The sequence below is a fragment of the Pyxicephalus adspersus genome, chromosome 3 (assembly GCF_032062135.1).
Source record: "Pyxicephalus adspersus chromosome 3, UCB_Pads_2.0, whole genome shotgun sequence".
NCBI classification, from domain to species: domain Eukaryota; kingdom Metazoa; phylum Chordata; class Amphibia; order Anura; family Pyxicephalidae; genus Pyxicephalus; species Pyxicephalus adspersus.
Window position 1 is genome coordinate 113907620 of NC_092860.1, and position 22790 is coordinate 113930409.

Here is a 22790-nt window from a genome sequence, read left to right on the forward strand (position 1 = left end):
CAAAACCGCAATATCAACCAGCCACTGATACTCCCCTTCTCCATCAGAGCCTTCTAAAAATACCTTATACTCCTGGGTATGGAGGAGTACATGGCCACCTACAAGGATGTAATAAACGGGGTACATATGTAACTTGATAGGGTGATTGAGTGATTTGTATCTATCCAAGAATATATAGGAAATATATATATATATATATATATATATATATACACACAGAAGAGATAGTATTGTCATTCCATAAAAAAAAAAATCTGTATAAACCCTGGTACATTTAACCCAGTTTGTCCTTTATATTAATGGAGGTGGGTTTAGATTTTAAAGTTGGGATCCCTCTGTCCAGTCCTGCCAAGGAATGGTCTGTTAGAAATTTTTTTTTTCTTTTTTTGTTATATAAAGTAGAAAATATTTGGGATTTGTTTTAATGTCTCTTTTCTCTCCTGTAGAACTTAAACAGATTTACTCATATTCCTACCGGAAAATGCCTGGATCGCTCTGAGGTTCTTCACCAAGTGTTCTTGTCAGACTGTGACTCCAGCAAATCATCACAAAAGTGGGAGATGAACAACATCCTAAGTGTATAAAGAGGAAGGTCAGCACACGGAGATCGCATTGGCTGAAGACAGCCTGAAATCTGCTGCAATGAGTAACTCTGTACAGTCAATGAAGGATAACGGAGACCTACCAAATGAACACTAGGTCATCCTGCAGTTAATGTTTACAAGACTGCTTTTACCTTTAAACTTTTTACACGTTTACATCATCTTGGTTCAAGATAATGTTTGTTAAAGTGCTTCTAGCTCTGTTTGTAGGAACAAAGCTAAAGACTCTATTTCTCGGGATTCTACTCAGGGGTTGGAAGGTAGTTTTTAACACACACTTGAAAAATCATTTGATTAGTAAGACATGTCTGTGTCTTGGTGATTTAACTAGCTCTCCATGTACTTTTCACCCTTTTTTTGTTTTTGTTTTCAAAGCACTGCCACAGTTTGTTTTAGTAATGGTGGCCTTTGTGTGTGCTGCTGTTTTGGATGGTAAAATTGGGAAAATCTTAGTGCCTCTTCCATTTCTTTTATATTTTTTTAAAACTGTATGCTAACTATAAAAGAGGTGGAATCCAAAAAAAGTGAGTTTGTTGGTGGGTGTCTGAAGAGGTGAATAGAGATTTATTGGTGAAACTCTTTGCTGCTGGGTGCACATGAAGTGTTCCAGGCTACAGCTCCCACAATAGAGCAGAACGATACACTCTAAATACTATAGCTTGGAATATTTCTTGGGTATAGCTGGTGATCCTCAAACTTGAAGTCGTATATAGGAGTTGTGTCCTGTAGTACTAAATACATTACAGACAGCAGAAGATCTGGCACAATATAAAGTCCCCATGAGGTGTCATAGAATATTGTCATATCTGATCCTTTCTTTATATCTGCAGATCTCAGGTAAAGTTATGTGTGTATGAAATACATTGGACTAAGTTATATCTGCAAGGCCTGCTCTATGGCAGTTCCTGAATAATATGATAGAAATGCATTGGGTATAGTTTAACATGACATCCTTCTTGTGTCATCATCAGCTAAAAAGAACACATTCAGTATCAAGGCTTTCAGAGGAACAACAATCCTGTACATTAACCAATTCTTAATAAAATGGTGCCTGTGCTCCATTTATATCTTTGAAAGTTCAGTAAAGTCAATTAGTTTGCTATTTTAAGGGGCCAGTTTCAGATAATAATATTTCTGTCATTAAAAGATGACCTCCAGTATCCATAACAAGGCCATGATATATAAATGCCATATTTATCTGTAAGAACTATGCAGGTGTTCCGTAAAACATGGTAAGGGGGTTTAGGCTGTGTTGTCATGATTGTGTTGTGCCTGCATTTTCCTGAATGAAAGACCCCACCAATCATTAATATATAACTAATTCTCTGACCAATCTATTACCTATGACCTCAAACTACATCAAGCCTGCAAGAAAAGAAAATAATTAATTACAGCCATATCAAGGGGTTCAACACACTGCAATAATCAGTTTATATGTGTGATAGTAAATACATATTTCACATTCTCACCCAGTCACATTCATGTTACACAACTAACACCTTGCCAATTGAGTTTAGTTATGAGGCCAAAAATAAACATTTAATCGTATGTAACATCTGCATCGCAAAGTGGCAAATTGACAAAGGTCATGTGCAAGATGCTGGATCAGAATATTCAGCAAAACACACTGCAAAGACAGACACAAAAGTAGGAGCTAAATAAATGAATTCAGATCTGTCTTTTGTAACATTACACTAGAAAAAAAGAACATGTAAGGCATTGAGAGAAAAGTGATGTGAAATAATAAGCCGTTGTACATATCAGATGAATTGGCAGCCATATCTTTTGACAGTTGGTACTGTACTATTATAATAGAATTGAATCTAATCCCTATACTTGGTGAATGAGAAGGAATAGCAATATTTATTACACCCTGCTGACTGGGAAGCGTACATGGGTACAGAACATTAGATTAGACTTTCATGACAAGTTGTTGTGTCTTCTTTTGTGTATTTATTTATTGGGGCTCAAGATATAAATATAGAAAACCAAACGTACATTCACGATTGCCTGCATATGATGTTTGTTTTATGTGAAAACTTCTATGTGATCTGGATTACAAGGTGTATGTAGTGGGGTGGTTTTCAGGCAGCCAATCTTGTATGTCTCAGCACTTCCATGTATTAAAAATATTGATTCATTTAATAGTTGGGAAAGAGTTTTATATAGATAAAAACAGTAATGCTGCAGGTGAATTTTCATTATTCAACGTTCAGAGAGGATATTGCAAGGAAAGAGATCCATTGGATATCTAAATTTTGAATTCATGAATAATCACAGTACTAAAGACTACTGCCTTAACCCCTTTACCTAGAGAGGGTTGACTAAAGCAATATGTATGTAGTCATAAATATATTGGACAAAACCAAAGAGGTCCACATCACAAAATATAGAAACAGGTAAAACAGTAATATGCTCCCTTTTGGGTGGCCATTGGTACCTAATTCATACTGTGCATTGCTGCCGCCTCCCAATTCTGGACTGGGCCATTGTCATTCAAATGTTGCATGTTGATCTACCAATAAAATTACTGGGTCCAAGAAAAGATGTCCACAAATGTGCACCAATTGGTAGTTCATTGAGACCTGAAATTAAGGATCATATTAATTCCAAAACACTTTATTGACCTTTTGGTATGTGTACTCCCAGTATAACATAACTGTATATAGTGCTAGTTGGATTTATCAAGAGACTCACAGAAATAGTTTATTTGATGCTATAAAACTAAAATGTTAGACATTCATAAGATGAGTGATTGTTGCTCTTACTATCTCTATATTTTTATATACACTGATCAGATGAAATATTAAAACTGATGACGTGAGTAACGTTTAACTAGTTACAATAGCCCTTGTCAATGAATGAGCATATTAGGCCACATGTGGTGGGTAGGAAGCAGGAAAATGGCACACATTTTTTTTACCAGGGCTAAATTGTGATGAGTATGACCAGGTCAGAGAACCTCCAAAAAAGCAGATCTTGTGGGGTATTACTGGTATGCAGTTGTTAGTACTTACAAAAAATTGTCAAATAAAGAACAAATAGTGAAAGAGTCATGGCCAGCCAAGGAAGGCTGTTTGATGCATATGGAGGAGAGCAGAGCTTATTTTGTCTGCTCCGACCACAGAGAGAGTACTGTAGAACACATTGCTGAATAATGCAACGCAGTCCATATAGGAAAGGGGACAGAGAACACAGGACATCCATGTTTTCTGCATATGCAGTTCTGGTGAACAGATCTTAGCAGGATGCAATATGAGAAGAACGCAGGCCTGTTAGGTTAGTGTACGTTAAAGGACCTTTTGCTAATATCTTGAGGACAGATACCACAGGACACCTTGAACAGCTTTTTGGGGGTCTGTGCCCCAATGGGTAAAGCTTTTTGAGAAGCAGAAGGGGGATTCACACAATATTCACAGATGGTTTTAATGTTTTACCCATAGCTACCAATCAGATTTCCTGTTTATTAGTTTAAGTGAAATGTAAATTTTGATTGATTGGTTTAGGGAAATCCTCCAGACATGCTCTTTCTTGGTATTCTCCAGTTTGTACGGTCCAGCCCCCTATATGCTGGCTCACTATAGGTTGTTACCACAACAAAATCTATTATTCTTTGAGTGCATTTTCAGAAAAAACAGTTTTGTTCTACAACTTGATATTGCCATATAATTCTTTTATGTAACAAAAAAAAACATAAAATCATTTGTCATCTTGATGAAGGGGTTCTATGCAGACCTAAAACATCTATTGCTTTCTGCATCAATGGCAATTAGGACTAGCCGTTCCTCCATTGCTGTGCACCTACTACTTCTTACCCCAGCCTTTGAGAGACAGGGTGCAGGGTGGATGTTTTTGCACACTATAAAGAAAGATGGGGCAGCTCTGCTTGAGGAGCATTCAGTTGGGCTTTATGTTGACATTGCAGACTTTCTGGATGCCATCTTACTATTTCTTGATTATAGTCATGGGAGGAGTACACATGAAGAAGGTTGAACACCGCTAACCTTGTTCACAAGGATTCGTACATTGCAATATATTCTTTGTAATCTACAATATTTAAAAGTATAAAAAAAAAATTAGGGGTATACAAATTAACTTCACGTTTCGCTTTGAGATCTTTGTATCATGCACTATGCATTCTTCTGGAAGGTGGCACATATTGTGCGGGTTGTGTATATTTAACAGGGGTATTTTGTGCAATTAAATCTGTGAATTTCAATATGTAGACTGAGACATCATCTAATCATCTCATCATTAACACATAGTGAGTGGATCTGTATTGTTTCTGTTTTCTAAAAACCTTTCTCATGCTTCGCTTTGTAAAATGATCCCACCACTATGCATTTCTACTCATTTTTTAGTTTGATTTATGCAGATTTTGATACACTGTATGTTTCTGTAGAAATTGTACAGATACATTTTACTATGGTAATATTGGGGATGTTCTTGTTAATTTGGGGTTGCTTGTTTTTCTAGGTGCGAGAATAAATATTTTAATTTATTGTTCTTGTTCTCTTTCTTTTCTGAGTAGTGACACCTTGAAGTATAGGTTAAAGCAACATTACAATCATTATCCTACCTGCCTTTGTCCCAAATTCCCCCCTATTCAAACATTTCTCTATGCTGCTAAAAAGTCATTTCAGGTACTTATTTTAAACAGGATCCTGCAATTCCCATTTTTTTAACAGCCTTCATGATGTATGTATATATAGATACAGTTTTTTTATATAGATAAATAGATATATTGTCTGTTGGAAGCATAATAATACAATATATTGGGCCTAAAAAATTAGAGATTTGTTAACTAATCCTTCCCAACAAACATACACTGCTCAAAACACTAAGGGAACCCTGAAATCACATATCTGAACTTGTTGACTGAATTCACATTGAACATCCTTATTATTTATACATTGTATAATTCATTGAGAACAAAATGATGTAAGAACAGTCATTGAAAATCAAAATCATTACCTCACTGAGGGCTGGATTAAAATACACTGAAAAAAAAGTAAAAAAACTAAAATTACAGAATATACTTGCATGAATTCCATCACAACTCATAATGTGGCTCAGTAATGTGGATGGTCCTCATGAACCTGCATGCACTACCAGCAATATCTGGGCATGCTTCTAATAATGCTGTGGATGGTGCTTTGGGGGATCACCTTCCATACCTAGATCAGGGAATCGGTGAGCTCCTAGCCAGTGTGTAGCACTAGTTGGTGAAGGTTAATGACCCAAAAGGTCTCTATTGGATTCAGGTCTAGGTGAAGTGGGGCAGTCACTGGAATCCATCCAGGAACTGGCTATATGATCTGGCCACATGAGGTGGGCAATGTCCTGCAGCTGAAAGAACTCTGGCCTCACTGATGGAGCTTAAAATCTGAGAGTATCATCCCAGTACCTAACAGCAGCCAGAATACTATTAGCTAGCACATGGGGGTCTGTGTGGCCCTCCAAGGATATGTTTCCCAGAACATCACTAACTCATTACCCAACTGGTCATGCTGGATGATGTTGCAGGCAGCATAAGGTTCACCATGTCTCTAGACTTTTTCATGTGCTCAGTGTTAACGTGCACTCATCTATGAAGAGAACGGATTGCCACTGGCATACCAGCCAGTTCTTCCTTTTCTGGCAAATGGCAACCTGCATAGTGCCAGGCTGTGTACACAGGTCCCGCTACAGGATACATTTTACAGAAAGAAAATGGTAAACCAGCAATATTGTCATGGGCACCCAAGGTTCACCTATGTGCATATGGAGGGCAGGTGGTTTTATTGTTTTGGTTGATCAGTTTACTTCCCTTATGTGCTCTAAAGTTGACTATTCTCATCTACATAAGCTCCTCAGTGGAGCTCACTGTGACTACAAGAAAAGATTTTCTTAGGAAGTATAGAGGTGTGGAGGTGGAACAGAGACAGCCATGTATAGCATGTCCTAGCTAATCCTCGCCCATTAGGTGCTGTGAGTAGTAATTACAGCTGGGAGAAATTAAGGTGTTTAGAGTCGAAACTATTTGGGAATAGAATTTTTTCTTGTTCTACAGAATGTTTTGCTCTGATTCAGTTAGGATTATTAGATCATAACCGGACTCCATCAGTAAAAAGAAGATAATTGCAGCCCTGGAGTCAGGTTGTGTCACAAGCTGTGTGAGCCAGTAGTGAGTAGAAGTACAAAATCTCCCTCACAAGAGCACTAAGTACGAGCCACATCCCCTAAAAAGTATGTGTGAAATCAGGATTGGCAAAGACTGCACCCCCTACCAGTATGTGAGTGCCTGGAGTGAGGGACAGGTTGGTGAACAATCATTGCTGCAAGTGGAAGATCACGGCTTAAAGGTGAGCTGTATCTTCAGTGAGCTCACACAGAAATTAAAGCAGAGCTGCTGCTTGCAGTCCATGCAGAAAGGAAAGAGGGTGGAGAGGACACAAAAACACTCAACACTGTGAAGTAGTAACATTACCCTCAGAAAAAGCTGCAAGAAAAATGGTGGCCAGACCAAAAAACAAGGAGCGTGCGAATCTGCATTCTTCAATAACTCTATGATCCAGAGAGTTCTACTAACGTGTCCGCTCTGAGACATCCTCCAGGTGTCCACTAAGCTTCACAAGTACTCACAAGTACCCACTATGGACAGTTTAAGTGTGTCATCATTTTGTCAAAAGGTTGTCCAAGAATTTGAAATCTCAGGAAGCAGAGATCTCAGCTTTGAGGATTTGGGAGTGGAACAGGCAGGCGAGAAGGGAAAAGCATGCTTACTTAGTAGAAAGAGAAAGGAGATGACCTGCTTATTCTTTATAAATCTCCTCTGTATTCTTTATAAGCGATTCCAAAGTAGGACTGAAAACAGCACCTTGTTTTGAAGGCCATGCGGCACTTTAACCATATTTTCCTGTGCATGTGTGGGACAAAATGTATGGGAAAAAATAAACTAGGAGGCTGTTACCACTTCACCTGCAGATCCTGTTATCAGCTGGCAGCATCTCTAACATCTCTTTAGGCATATTCCTTTTTATTTCAATTTCTGCATCTCCAGCACTGCATGCAGCTAGAGGGGATAGAATAGTGTCCAGCAGCCAACTGGTTCCAGGTCCTGTCCTGCTATTGGCTGCTGGTCCTATTTTAGCTTCTCTGGTTCCAGGCTGTAGTTGCTTTCCTGATACCATTCTACTTCTTGTGTTCTGATCTCAACTCTTGCTTACCACTTGTCCTGACCCTGCTGTCTTCCCTGACTGTCTTGGCCACGTCTCTCCCCTACTGCCTGCTGCGTATGCTACTTACAGAGATTCCAGCCTACCCAGTACCTGGTCTTTTGCTGTCCCTACACTGAAGCCATCTTTTCTGCTTCCCCCTAGTGGAGAGAGCCTGGGGCCACGACCAAGTGTTCTCCCTGCACCATAGTAGTGCAGTGCCCACTCAAATACCGGCCTATCACCTCTTGCCGGGTGCCCTGGTGAAAACCAAGAGATATTCAGACTCCACACCCCAGACAACTCCGAGACAACTGCGAAGGGCCATAGCCATCATGCAAACTTCTGGGGACAGCTCCCCGCTTGAAGAATTATGTAAGATCTCTGATTTGAAGATCTTCATGCAAGAGGTCCAGAGGGGTTACTTTCAGCTTCAGAATAGACTTCAGTCTGAAGGTGTCAGTTGGCTGTTATCTCCTCAGAACTGGAACCCAAGTCGTCTTTGTCAACCGGTGACCCAGCCTGCGCTAGAAACTAGCTGAATGTTACAATGTCCCCAAAGGACTGCTACTGCAGAAACTCCTCCACTTTCATCAGGGTTGTAGGTTTGGAGGAGTACATGTCTGACTTTGAGCACTGCATGTTGCAAATGTAGTACCGTAGGTCCTTGGAGTATGATCATTATGGAGTCCATTGTGGAACAGCTACCTTATAAGGGGTTTACATCCAATATTTTGGTGATTCATTAAGATGGCTCATTTTCTGCCAATTAAGGTACCCCATCAGTGGCAACCACAAGTAAGGTTACCCTAAAGAATGTTGTATGTCGCTGTGGGGTCCCTGTCCCTATTGTTTCAGATTTGAAAGTCCAGTTTACCTCTAGGTTCTGGCAGGAGCTTATATGGTGTCGCTCTCCACAGCAAACTTAAGACTCCGTTGTCTATCCACAAAATTGGATTCCAGGTTCTTTTCCATGTTTCTTGCCTGAATCACATCTCTCAGGTTATGGGCCAGATGAGAACTCTTGGTTTCCAGCCAGGGATGACCTGAGGTTGCCATTGGGGTGCAAAATCATGTAATGTAAAACCTCCTTGAAGATGGTAAAGGAAGAGGCTTCTCCAGACTGATCCATGGAAGAATGGAGGCTGCAGATATCTGCCCCTTTAAACAAATGGCTGAATGCAGCTAATAAATCCCTAATGCCAGGGAAAACAGGAGCTGCAGGACTTAACCCTTGGTGTCTCAAATAGCAGGTAACAGATGAGATGACCAGATCACATAATCCACAAAATTCTGTAGAGCAGTAGCATTGAGCGTCAATGTGCCACACTGTTGGTAAAGAGAAATGTGGAGTATGCACACAACACTCCAACAGGCAGATGTCAGAACTTAGCAATAACCCCTTCCATGGCTGAACTGGTGAAATGGCAGTGAATGTGAAAAGGCAATGCCAAGGAGCTCAGGACTTGGAAAGGACCCTGTTGCTAACTTCACCAGAGTAAGGTTTGATTGGCGCCTATAAAAGTATTTCCAGGGGTTTCTAAAACATCCAGAATAGCAAGTCTTCACATTGGCTCTATAAACTCATAGGTGACAGCTGTTTGGAAAACTGTTAAAATCTTGACTGAAGAAAAATGTAAAGCTAGATAAAATTTCTTTCAAATAGTGGAACTGTGGGAAAGACATCCATCCTCCTAGGACACTAACAGAACACTAAAGCAGGCTTATAGTGGGCATGCACTGGTCTGCCATAGAAATTTTCTGTTTAATCCTCTTGAAAGTGACAGCGTAACTAAAACCTTCAGATTCCTGTGTCCCTAAATGAATGGAAAAATAGGGCCAAGGGTTCATGTTGTGAGTTCCTGAGATCTGCTGTCTCCAGACAAGCGGGCATAGTGGAGGAGATCCAGAGAAGCAGCTTGAAGATTTCACATATTTTGGCCCAACCTCCACAAATTTCTTGGTAGAGCTTGTCCAAAAATGTACTGTTCAGAAAAAGACAAAAATACAGAATGTTCCTCCTTGCGTAGAGAAAATAAAAATCCTAGGCAGGAATTGCAATGACCACATAGGCCAGTTTAAAAAGAAAATAAAAAATGCTGACTGCGAGACATTAAAACAAACACAGTAAAAGATTTAGGCAGAACTAAACCTAATAATGAAAATAATTACAATAATTCTTTATAGAGCTTATGAAAAGCTTTTCTGCCTGTTTACAATCTTTTGAGTTTGTTTTATTGAAAAGGATACATTGCTGGACTTCTGAGAGCTGCACAACCTTTTTAAATCTTTGCATTAAATTCAGACTAGTGGTTAAAAAGTGCAGCATTTACATGCACGAGTAACTCCTGGCAATCATTAAGTCTGCAGTTTTTTTGTTTTTTTTTTAAACATGTAAATTTTTGACAACTTTTGAGTTGTAAGTTGTAGAGGTTACTGTTTGGTGTCAGGAAAATCATATAGCTTTGCTACTGTAAACATATGCCAAAGAAGCTAATTCTAATCAGAGATCGCGCCACAACATGAATATGCTAGGTTCCAATTCAGTTGTTTTTGTGATAAGATTTCATAACAGTCCAACATTATAAACTGAAATGCTTTGGCTGGGCAAAGCTCCAGTGTGACAGGTCTGGTTTATGGCCTTGGAAAGCAGTCACCCAAGAACTCTAGTAGGGAAATGCCAACAGATTCCAAGTTCCCCCCTCCGGGCATCATTGGTAGATTTTTTTTTTGCCAAGACATTTCAAATTTCCTTTCTCCTTCAGACTACCTTCATATTTTACACCTACAGGTAGTCCCTGGTTTACATAAGAGATAGACACTGTAGGTTTGTTCTGAAGTTGAATTTGTATGCAAGTCAGAACAGGCACATTATTTTAATAAATGCATTAGGACAGATGTTTGTCTCCACATATTAGATATTAGGCAGCATGGTGTTAGTTACTTTATAAAATCCTCACTGTGACCAAATCACAAAAAAAAAAAAAAAAAAAAGAAAAAAAAAAAAAAGTTATCTTCTGGAGCAAACATTGCTTTGATTTGCAAAAAGTAACCACAGTTTGTCTAGGTGATTAAGGCTGCGGAAAGAGCTCAACCTCCATGATCAGCCACAACCTCTACTGTGTTTAGATTTCTTCTGCAGCCCATGCAAACCGCCCCTCCCCCGTTCAAGCCTCTGTCCTGCACAGTGAGCAGGGAGGCTGTATCTCAGATGTCCCTAACCCAGGGACTACCTGTATTGTCATGACAGCATGAGGGAGTTTATAACACCTTAAGAAGTGCCATGCTATATGGTATTTACACAGGTTTACTTAAGTACTTTTCACATTTCAGCAGGCAACTCAATTTAAGGTAACCCATACGTGCCCCAGAAATAAACCACCATTTCCATACCCAGGCAGTACAGCAGCATCAGTTTAATTGTTCCTCTGTGCACTGCAAGTCAGGAATAGCCGACACATTCATTCATGTTGATATCAAAGCACATAAACCAACTCTTAAGATATTTATACATATTTTATTACAAAAAAAGGTTGCTAAAAAAGTTAGAAAAAAAAAAGTACAATGCACCAGATCTACAGGACTAAAGTATAATGGGTCTTTTGTTACTAACATTGGGCTACCCTTAGAATCCCATTAAATATGCAGAAACATCCCACATCAGAAGCTTTAACTCCAACAGCCAGCCCTCCAACTATTCCTTATATTAAAATATAGGTTCTCCCTAAAGAATCACATTACCTATACACAATTCTGTACAGTTTTTTTTATAACCAAGCTAACAAAATGAGCTGCACTTGAGTTCACATTCTTAGCAAATAAACAAAAACAATGGGCTTCAACAATTTGTTTTTTTACAGCCAGCAAAGCATTCACTCATCGTCATCATCATCATCCTCGTCTTCTTCTTCATCTTCTTCCTCCTCATCGTCGTCATCTTCTGGTTCAGCCTTCTTCTTTGAGCTTGCTGGCCTGCCGGGAACCTTCTTGCCAACATCACTGTTGCCCTTTGCCCGATATGCAGCAACATCCTAAAACACAGATATGTATAAGTCGCCACATTTAAATCAATGCAGGAGAAAACACAAAAATGAATGGCTAACTAGTGCTACGTAGGAATATAGCTCAGAGGCATTACTAATGTAGTATTACATGAAGGAATAGCTTTTGTGTTAAGGAAAAAGTAGCTGCTAATCTTATATACCAACAACAGTCACTAAAACAAGTTATAATCTCAGGAAACCTTAACACAGTGCTAAAATTGTACCATTAACCTCTTTAAACTGAAAACAAACCTGTACCAAGTTTAAATATTCAGTCACGATACTATTGCCCTTAACTTTCTCTGCATGACTGAACATTTAAGGTGTTTTACTTCCGATACCTTCACACAACAGGCACTAAGCAATAAACAGATTACTGTATATGACTGTGCAGTCTGGAGATGGACATACCTTCTCATATTTCTCCTTTAGTTTTGCTGCCTTCTGTTCATATGGCTGTTTGTCTTTTGGTGTCTGTTCAGACCACAACTCTCCCAGTTTCTTGGCAGTATCACCAATTGACAGACCAGGGGTTTCGCTCTTTATCGATGGCCGCTGCTCAGAGCAGAAAAGGAAGAAGGCAGATCTAAAAAGAATAACCAAAAGAATTGGAAAAATATTAAAAAGGATAAAAGCCAGCTGTGCTTATAAAACACATTAGTTTACTTAAGTAAAAGTAGCACTGTATCAGTCCTAAATGACCCGACATTAGGATTTATCAGGAGCAGAAACTTCCTGCTTACATCCACCCAATCAGGGACACCAATTAACTGAACAAGTGGAAGCAGCCAATCCGAACATGTGCTGTACAGACCCCTTCATACTGAAGCTGGCTTAAAAGAGAACTAAACTCAAAAAGTGCTACTTACCTTCAATCCCACAGACCAGTCGATTGGTCCAGAGGTCTCTTCTATCGGGTCCCGCGTCGTCCTGGTATCCCCATCTTCGGGCTGGCGCTCCAGGCACCGCCATCTTTTCTTCTGGGTTTTTGCTCGAGCATGCCCAGGAGCACACAAGAGCCGTTGGCTCTGCACTCCCATTCATTCTTGATCGCCTAGGCAATCCAGAATAAGAGGGGGTTCTGCTTTGTTTTTTTTAAAGGGTGTTGAACTTAAAAATGTTACCGTACATAAAAAGGTTGTCTACCCTTTTATGTAAAGTGAAAACACCGAGTTTAGGTAGGCTTTATCCCTTAAAAGTTTACATGGCCAGCAGACAAATAACAGCTCAGTTATTTACAAAAAAATAAGGTAAAGCAAGTCAGAAGCTTTTATACATAAAACACTTACGGTGGTCGTTTAGGTGCATTTGGGTCCTTCTTCTTCTTTCCCTTCTTCTCCCCCTTCGGTGGGATGTAGTTTTTCATTTCCCTTTCATAACGAACCTTATCGCCCTTAGCCATATCTTCAAACTTGGATTTTTCCTTGGCAGACATGGTCTATAAACCATAAAATAGAGTGAGTATATTTACATGTTGTACATCGATGGGGGGGATAACACAATAACCAAGAGGGACAAAGTCACAAAGCCAACACGTCAGGATCTTTGTATAAAAATTTCAATAAAATAAATGGATAAAAATAGAGATCCTTAAGTTTCAGCATTGTGAATGGAGCCCATGTGTGTAAATAATGTGTGAATCTTGCAGTGAATAAGATAGACATAAATTGATCCGGTGGAATGTAGACATGGAAAGAACTGATTGGCCAGGTGTATGGAGATCAGACAGGAATGATTTCTCACCTTCCACCTCTCTGAGCACTTCTTGGAGAATTCTGCAAAGTTGACGGAAGAGTCCGGGTGTTTCTTCTTGTGCTCCTCCCTGCAGGTCTGTACGAAGTAGGCATAGGAGGACATCTTCCCCCTTGGCTTATTAGGATCTCCTTTACCCATGATTGTACCTGTGACCAAGCAAAGACAATGACCGTAAATAACACGAGATAAAAACCCGGGAAGGCGGCTGGGCGGGACAGGGGGGAGGGGCCAGCACGCGGAAGTCACTTCTTTTAAAAGCTGGCCTACAACTACTACAGCGTGCCTGGCTTCCCGCCAAATCACAAATATCCTTCCGCTGCCCGCGCTAGAAGGAGGGGCGGGGCACGTGACGGGGCCGCTCACTGCAGGGCCCCGGGAGCGAATAGGTTACAGCAGTCCGCGCGCAGCAGTCTGAGCACGTGACCAGCCTCCAAATCTGTCTCGTGACGCCCTCGCGACATAAATATCGCTGACTGAATGCACGCCAACTCTCCTCACCGGCCGGGCACCCCCTCCACTAAGAACCCGGTGCCCAAACACCGCCAACTCTACACAGCCCGCCAGGTTAAATTATAAAGATAGAAATACGCATATTGCCAGAAACAGAATAAAAACCAACAATCCAGTAAGCAGCCATAGGCAGGAATGAAAACTAAGCCAAAATAAGTTTCCATGAAGTAAAGTTGTAACAAGAGTTAGAACCAAATAAAGTATAAAAAGCGCGCCAACTAACCTGAGCTGTGAGAGTGAGAAGAGCTGACCGATCCGTCCGTGTGTCCCGCACTAAAATGGTTTAACTGGGACGTAATACAGCCTCTTGTTTTCCACAGTTGTACCTCTCACCGCACCTTGATGAGTACACCGAGAACACACGCCCCCAAACACTTATTGGTTAGTTAGCTGGTTTCGGAAGCACGGAGGATACGCCCTTCTCAATCTATTGGTCTGTAATGTTTAATACGTATATTGTGGGCGGAGGCGTATAGGCTAGCATGTTTGTACTAAAGAGCCGCCCACATCCCTGTGCGAAGTGGGAGGAGTAGAAACGGCTGAGAACTCCTCTAGTTGAAACCGGTTAAAGGGAGTCGGGGCGGTTCCTCGTAGTTGATTGGTTGGGCTTGGATGTTTAAAAATTCGCGGGTCAGGCTGTGATTGGTCTCCGCTGAAATTGCCGGCGCTGATTAGCTGCAATGCGGCTAAGCCGCGCGATTTGAAAGACTCCAAGTTATTGCAAACAAAGGAAAGAGCAGCGATGGCGGCCGCCTGCTTCCTCCTCACCCCACTGTGCTGTACGATATATACACCGTGGTAGCCGGGCGCTTCCTGTGGCTGCTCCGGCCATTTCATACACCTATAATACTAATAGACTGTGCTGAGCAATTTATATGGCGGGAATATTGTCTGAGAGGGATGGCTGCATCACATGACAGCCTGCCATGGAGCTGGGCATAGCTCGGTGTGGGGGCTCTGGGCTCCTATATCTCATTATATATATCATTATATAAAGCAGGTTATATAATGATACAGAAAAGCTGAACATACTCCATGCTTCCTGTGACCCCAAAATAAGGACATTCCCTCTAAATCAGACACAGGCTGGTAATTCCTGATTAATATTCCATTACATCCTCTGCCATCTGCTGGGTACCCCATAGATATGTGTATGTCATTGCAGTAATCAGACCCCCACCCCCTCCATGGAGGACAATGGAATGCAGCTCAGCCATGACTACACACACCTATGTCAGCCTCTGCACACCCAGCATCATCATACAGCTCAGATTTATTATTTAAAGCCTACCTAAACTCAGAATTGTCACTTTACAAAAAAAGGGGAGATAACCCTTCTATGTAAGGTAAAAATTCTGTTTGTTTTTTTTTTTTTAAAAAAGGGCGTTAATTCTCGATCTCCTAGGCCTCCTGAGATACCTACGTCACACATCACGGATGGCCCTTGGGTGCTCCTGCGCATGCCAGAGCATCTCAGAAGCATCTCAGGCATGCGCAGAAGGAGCCCTTTCGTCAAAAGGGGGAAAGAAGCCAATCTCACGCATGCACAAGTTTTTTTTCCCAAATTACAACATCTGATCTCGCGCCTGGGTTGGGTGACGTAGGAACAAGTACCCAGAAGAAGAGGAGATGGTGGCACCCAGAACACCGGCCCATGGACAGATACTGGGACGACGCAGGACCCAATGGAAGAGACCTCCGGACTAATCGACTCCTGCGGGATTGAAGGTAAGTGTATTTTTTTTTTGTTTGAGTGAGTCCAAATTTGAGATTTTCCCTCACTTTCAGTGCCAGGGACAATGATTACCAACACAGAGAGTCAACATCACAAGGAGAGACACAGACCGCAACAAAAGGTTGTATCAAACAAAAGATTTGCCTTTAGAAATACTCCAACTACAATATTATATTAAATGTCATCTTCAAAATGACCCCTAATGCTGTAATCTGCATCTGTAGTCTTAAAAACCAACAATCCAGTAAGCAGCCATAGGCAGGAATGAAAACTAAGCCAAAATAAGTTTCCATGAAGTAAAGTTGTAACAAGAGTTAGAACCAAATAAAGTATAAAACGCGCGCCAACTAACCTGAGCTGTGAGAGTGAGAAGAGCTGACCGATCCGTCCGTGTGTCCCGCACTAAAATGGTTTAACTGGGACGTAATACAGCCTCTTGTTTTCCACAGTTGTACCTCTCACCGCACCTTGATGAGTACACCGAGAACACACGCCCCCAAACACTTATTGGTTAGTTAGCTGGTTTCGGAAGCACGGAGGATACGCCCTTCTCAATCTATTGGTCTGTAATGTTTAATACGTATATTGTGGGCGGAGGCGTATAGGCTAGCAAGTTTGTACTAAAGAGCCGCCCACATCCCTGTGCGAAGTGGGAGGAGTAGAAACGGCTGAGAACTCCTCTAGTTGAAACCGGTTAAAGGGAGTCGGGGCGGTTCCTCGTAGTTGATTGGTTGGGCTTGGATGTTTAAAAATTCGCGGGTCAGGCTGTGATTGGTCTCCGCTGAAATTGCCGGCGCTGATTAGCTGCAATGCGGCTAAGCCGCGCGATTTGAAAGACTCCAAGGTATTGCAAACAAAGGAAAGAGCAGCGATGGCGGCCGCCTGCTTCCTCCTCACCCCACTGTGCTGTACGATATATACACCGTGGTAGCCGGGCGCTTCCTGTGGCTGCTCCGGCCATTTCATACACCTATAATACTAATAGACTGTGCTGAGCAATTTATATGGCGGGAATATTGTCAGAGAGGAATGGCTGCATCACATGACAGCCTGCCATGGAGCTGGGCATAGCTCGGTGTGGGGGCTCTGGGCTCCTATATCTCATTATATATATCATTATATAAAGCAGGTTATATAATGATACAGAAAAGCTGAACATACTCCATGCTTCCTGTGACCCCAAAATAAGGACATTCCCTCTAAATCAGACACAGGCTGGTAATTCCTGATTAATATTCCATTACATCCTCTGCCATCTGCTGGGTACCCCATAGATATGTGTATGTCATTGCAGTAATCAGACCCCCACCCCCTCCATGGAGGACAATGGAATGCAGCTCAGCCATGACTACACCTATGTCAGCCTCTGCACACCCAGCATCATCATACAGCTCAGATTTATTATTTAAAGCCTACCTAAACTCAGAATTGTCACTTTACAAAAAAGGGGAGATAACCCTTCTATGTAAGGTAAAAATTCTGTTTGTTTTTTTTTTTTAAGTGCAACACCCTTTTTTTAAAAAAGGGCGTTAATTCTCGATCTCCTAGGCCTCCTGAGATACCTACGTCACACATCACGGATGGCCCTTGGGTGCTCCTGCGCATGGCAGAGCATCTCAGAAGCATCTCAGGCATGCGCAGAAGGAGCCCTTTCGTCAAAAGGGGGAAAGAAGCCAATCTCACGCATGCACAAGTTTTTTTTCCCAAATTACAACATCTGATCTCGCGCCTGGGTTGGGTGATGTAGGAACAAGTACCCAGAAGAAGAGGAGATGGTGGCGCCCAGAACACCAGCCCATGGACAGATACTGGGACGACGCAGGACCCAATGGAAGAGACCTCCGGACTAATCGACTCCTGCGGGATTGAAGGTAAGTGTATTTTTTTTTTGTTTGAGTGAGTCCAAATTTGAGATTTTCCCTCACTTTCAGTGCCAGGGACAATGATTACCAACACAGAGAGTCAACATCACAAGGAGAGACACAGACCGCAACAAAAGGTTGTATCAAACAAAAGATTTGCCTTTAGAAATACTCCAACTACAATATTATATTAAATGTCATCTTCAAAATGACCCCTAATGCTGTAATCTGCATCTGTAGTCTCGGGAAAAACATTGAATGTTATAGAAATCTATTAAAACCACTTTCCTATTGTGTGTTACTTCCCCCACCTCCTAGACTGTAAGCTCTTCGGGGCAGTGTCCTCTCCCCCTCTTGTGTCGCTGTCTGTACAGCAATGTGTACTGTTTATAATAAAAGCAGCATGAATAAAGTGCTCAACAATATAATAAAAAAAGTAGTAGTAATAAAATAAAGATGGCGGATGAGAATCTGAACATCACCCCGAGTGTTGTGATGTGTTTATGTCCAGTGCTGAAATCTGATATCAAGTTGTGCACAGCAATAATCCCGATAATGATCAATACTGATAATTTACCAAGTCATGCACACATCAGCTAGTGTATTGCAACATGGAATATATCCAAAATGTCCCAGCACAACCAACACCAAGCACTGAGGGATAATAAAATACTATCTTTTATGTAAAAGAAAACCTCAGACAAGCTGAGTGAGTATTACACATGAAGGAAGCTTTATAATGAGCCATCTATCAGTAATACAGTAATAATGAGCACTGTTATAGAGGGGCCACATATTCCAAGTTTGTATGTTTTCCCTTTATTTCCATAGGTCTATTCCAGTTTCCTACACACAATACAAAACATGCAGTTAGGTTAATTGGTTTCCCTCAAAATTGTCCTTAGACAATGATATATGACTGTGGTAGGGACATTATATTGTGAGCCCCTCCAAGGGACCATTAGCGAAATGACAATAAACTCTGTACAGTGCTGCCTGTTAGCGCTAAATAAATACAAGATAGTAATTACAAACCGAAAAAATCCAAAGCAAGCTATAAACTGCATAGTTTGCAATATTTAAATTCATTTTCCATTCCAAAAACGCTTTAAGGATAAATGTAATACAAAACTTGATGCATCACTGCTCTCTCCAAATCTTTAAAAAAATGCTTTTATTGTACTTTAATCTTCTTCACAAGAAGCAGTCTTTGCTGATCACATACCGAAATTCCAGATCTCAGAAAGTACACAGACAAGGAAACACTACAAGACAACAAGTGAGGTGTAGTTTGGAAGTCATTGATAAGTGTTTCCTGATCTTTTTAACAAAGCGGAAACATGTAAATACCTTTCCGGTCTTCTAGGAATCCCTTTTAAATCTACAGCTCAGAGTGCATTAGGCTACGCACACATGTAAGACTTTTGTTGAAAAGCATCCTTTCTAACGACAAATGACTGAACGATGCATAAATGAGCACTGTACATACAGCACTGTTGTACTCTGTGGAGAGGGGAGAAGGCACCCCGCTGCACTCTCTCCCCTTCACTTGTATTGGGTCACTTGTCATTTGTGGATCCGCCATGACAGATCCAGAATGATGTCCGACGAGTAATGTACATACAGCAGATTCTTGTCTGATACCAGCCCTGAAGCGATAATCAGACAAGAATCATCTGATGTGTGTACGTAGCCTTAGGCTACGTACACACGTGCAATGGTTCTCGTCTGATAATCGGCTCAGGGCTGATATCGGACGAGAATCTGGCGAGTGTACAGCGCCCGTCATGAATCATCTGAAGGACTGTCCTGGTGGGTCTACGGATGATAGATGACGAACGATCTTAATAGAAGTGAAGGGGGAGAGCGTGTAGCAGGGTGCCGCTCTATCATTCTCTCCCTCCCCTCTGCATAGAGCAGAATGATGCTGTATGTACAGCGCTCATTTCTGCATCATGCAGTAGTTTGTCGTTAGAACCGATCGTGAAAGATCCTTTTCAACTACAATTTTTGCATGTGTGTATATAGCCTTGGTGTGATGATCAGTAGGCAGAATACTTCTTACATTGCTGGCCAGTGGGAAGAATGTCACCCTTACACATAGCCAAATAAATCATTGGTATCAGTTAAACTGACTAGAGAGTCACAAACTGCTCATTGCTCACGGAATCCCCAGCATCCTATGGGGGAAACCGGGATGAGAAACACTGGGTTAAAGAAGTCCACATAAAGTAATGCTGAGTCCTTAAAGAGACCATGCCAGCACAGTCACAGAAAATGTTATTGGTGTCATAGTGAATATTAAGAATTCATTTTCTTTACAAAACAATAGTGAATTAAAATACTCTACCAAGGTACTATTTAAAAAGTGTGAACAGCATTAAAAAGCATTTTTTGAACAAAGAGCCCGTGCATTTTGAACAAAGCGCCCATTATTGGTAATGTATGTAAAACACATAGCAGCATACAATACAGAAATTCTAATCTGCTGGTTTACTGCATCATAATTCACCAATCACAGCACTGAACTAAAATCATGAAGGGTCCATTTCTCAGGGCTGAAAGTAACATATCCTTGTGCCTTTTTTGTTTAAAAATATTAATCCTGCATGATTCTAAAGCATTGCACTATAATTTGAGTGTATGTACATAAACCAATGATAAAATGTATTACATAAGAAAGCTGATATTACCCCAGATGATGTGCAAACCCTAAGAAAAGCATTCAATATGTTAAATATGTTTTGTTACATTTGTTTGATATTTTCCAAAAAAAAAAAAACTGTTGATCCTGCTAGAAATCTTGTCAGCTAACAATTCCCCTTTGCTACATTTTTATAAATTACATTGTTTGCACTACAGAACCCCATCCCCTTCAAGTTGTGCCATGTTTCTGTTGTCCTAATACAGCAGAGTGAGCCTTGTGACAAGAAGGATGTTATTGACAGAATCACCAGATGAAAATCAAGGAAAAGAAAACTAATGCAGCCAGCACATATAAGCAGTGGTGAGCTGCAAAATATTCTCAATAGAGCTCATCCCCCCACCAAACCGTAAGAAGAGAAATTAAGATGCACACTACAAAATGACTTGTACCCCACAGTATTTATTATGAGATTAAAGGGAGGTCAGGGTGGAATTAACTCTCATCAAGCTAGTGACCAACAAAACTACTGTGATTTCTAGTGAAAACCAAGCTAAAGGATTTGAGATGTTTTGTGTGGATTTGCAATCCCTGACATCTGACTGTGAACATTACGTGAGGATATGAAGTATAAGATGCAAAGATCTGAAAACACACAGTGCATGTTATTTTGGCAAGGTGCTAGTTTTGAGCAATAAAGGGGAATTTATGCATCAAGTTGCAATCTCACAGTAAGGCTTTCTCTAATGGCTCCTGTCAGTGCCTCTGGACCTTGTAACAGGATTGAAGGGCTTTTCTCCACTACAACTGTGCATTGTGTTTATTTAAATACACGTGTTGCCAATTGCTTCGCCATGCACTGTTTGGCAACCTAAATGGGTAGTTTGCACACCACATCACACAGAAAAGCTGGTATGGTACAGTCACGAAGATTTAATGGAAACCCAAGTACACCAATGTATGTCTTGTTAACACACACATTTTTACATGGAAATGTGTACTAACACAAGACACTAGTGGAAACAAGTTCTGAATATTAACTTTCTGAAAGTATTTAATCTCCTATTGAGTCGTGTCACATGATCTGAAGTATACTTCCACTCTTCATATTCTAAAAATGGAAGTACTTTGGGAGTAGCTGCCTTAGCAAGAACTTTTTTTTTATAATACAAGTATACTGGGGTAATAATATGTGCCTACCTATAATGCTATGTAATATTACCTGTCTGCAAATTATGTTGACAAGTTTACTTTCAAAATGAGTCTGGACAAATTTACCTTATTATTTATGCCTAGATGACAAAGCTGTATATAATCTCTAAAAAAGTTAAACTGCATTTCTGTAGATAATTCATACTTAAATAATAAAGTACCTACATTTAGGATGAAAGTTTGCTGATGAAGTGTTTCTGTAGTGCCATATAACGACGTGCTTCCATCAAATAAACGTAAAACAGCACTTTGCCAATGTGTAAAGAATAGTTTAGCACATATGAACCATCTATTCTATAAACATTACTTGTGAATATTCATAAATCCCTGCTTATACCTGTCCCCATTGATCCAGCTATGTTGGGCACCATCTTGCCTTAAATGCAGTATAAAGAATTAGAAGCTATGCACATTATAGATATCCAAACCAATCTAGTGACAGACATGTATGTCAGTGACACACATAACTCCAGAATGTTTATTTATCTGCTTATGGACTGAAGGGTAAATATAAGAAAAGTGTTCCCTGTACTAACTATTGCAAGACAAAGCAATGGGTTGACATAACTGCTGACCTTGCCAGATAAATATACTCACATTTCCTACGACTCCTTAGCACCTCCTTAGGAATATGTGACTCCACTTACACTCACTCCTCCTTAGGAATATGGTCCTCAGTGCTGTTGCAAGGGGAAAAGAAACCATGTTTACATGGTGCTATAAAGACCCAGTAACGACTTGCATACATTTCCCTGAAAATGATTTTAGTGATCATTTACAGCTTTATAATGGGTAGAACTGTCTTTTTATATAACTTTACTTATAAGTACATACGTAAATGTGTTCAGCCTCACGTAACCTTATCAGTTTTAATTAAATCTGAATAATTCATTTTTTTCTACCAAAAAAAGTTTACATACATCACAAGTTACAAGACAACACAATATTGCATATAAGCATCTCCTACAAAGAAAAAGGAAGTAAATACACTAATCAAAAATATATGATTCTACTAAGTGACCAATTTACAGGAGGCTGTAGTGTGTAAAAATGCGGCTAGAAATCAGAGATTACTAGGTTAATAGATCACAGTCCCCCAATGTCTGCTGTTATTATTACCCAGTATTTATACAACGTCAACGTATTACGCAGCGCTGTACAAAGTCCATAGTCATGTCACTAACTGTCCCTCAAAGGAGCTCACAATCTAATGTCCCTACTATAGTTATAT

The 22790-nt window shown here is 40.5% G+C and overlaps 2 protein-coding genes across 3 annotated transcripts in view; one reads left to right on the forward strand and one right to left on the reverse strand.

Annotated features, from left to right (window-relative positions):
• Positions 1–5104, forward strand: part of GALNT7 (polypeptide N-acetylgalactosaminyltransferase 7) — a 96575-nt gene extending 91471 nt beyond the window's left edge. For both annotated transcript variants that reach the window (XM_072406054.1, XM_072406053.1), the window contains exon 12: positions 447–5104. In XM_072406054.1, the coding sequence (XP_072262155.1) occupies positions 447–584 (138 nt within the window). In that variant the 3' untranslated portion in view covers positions 585–5104. The remainder of the gene's footprint in view (positions 1–446) is intronic.
• A 6191-nt stretch (positions 5105–11295) lies between these two features.
• Positions 11296–14463, reverse strand: HMGB2 (high mobility group box 2). The gene is made up of 5 exons (XM_072406056.1): positions 14330–14463; positions 13585–13742; positions 13131–13279; positions 12253–12427; positions 11296–11829 (listed from the first exon to the last, which is right to left on the reverse strand). Exons 2-5 carry the CDS (start codon positions 13732–13734, stop codon positions 11671–11673), a joined length of 633 nt encoding a protein of 210 aa, XP_072262157.1. The 5' UTR covers positions 13735–13742; positions 14330–14463; the 3' UTR covers positions 11296–11670.
• Between the last annotated feature and the right edge of the window lie 8327 nt (positions 14464–22790).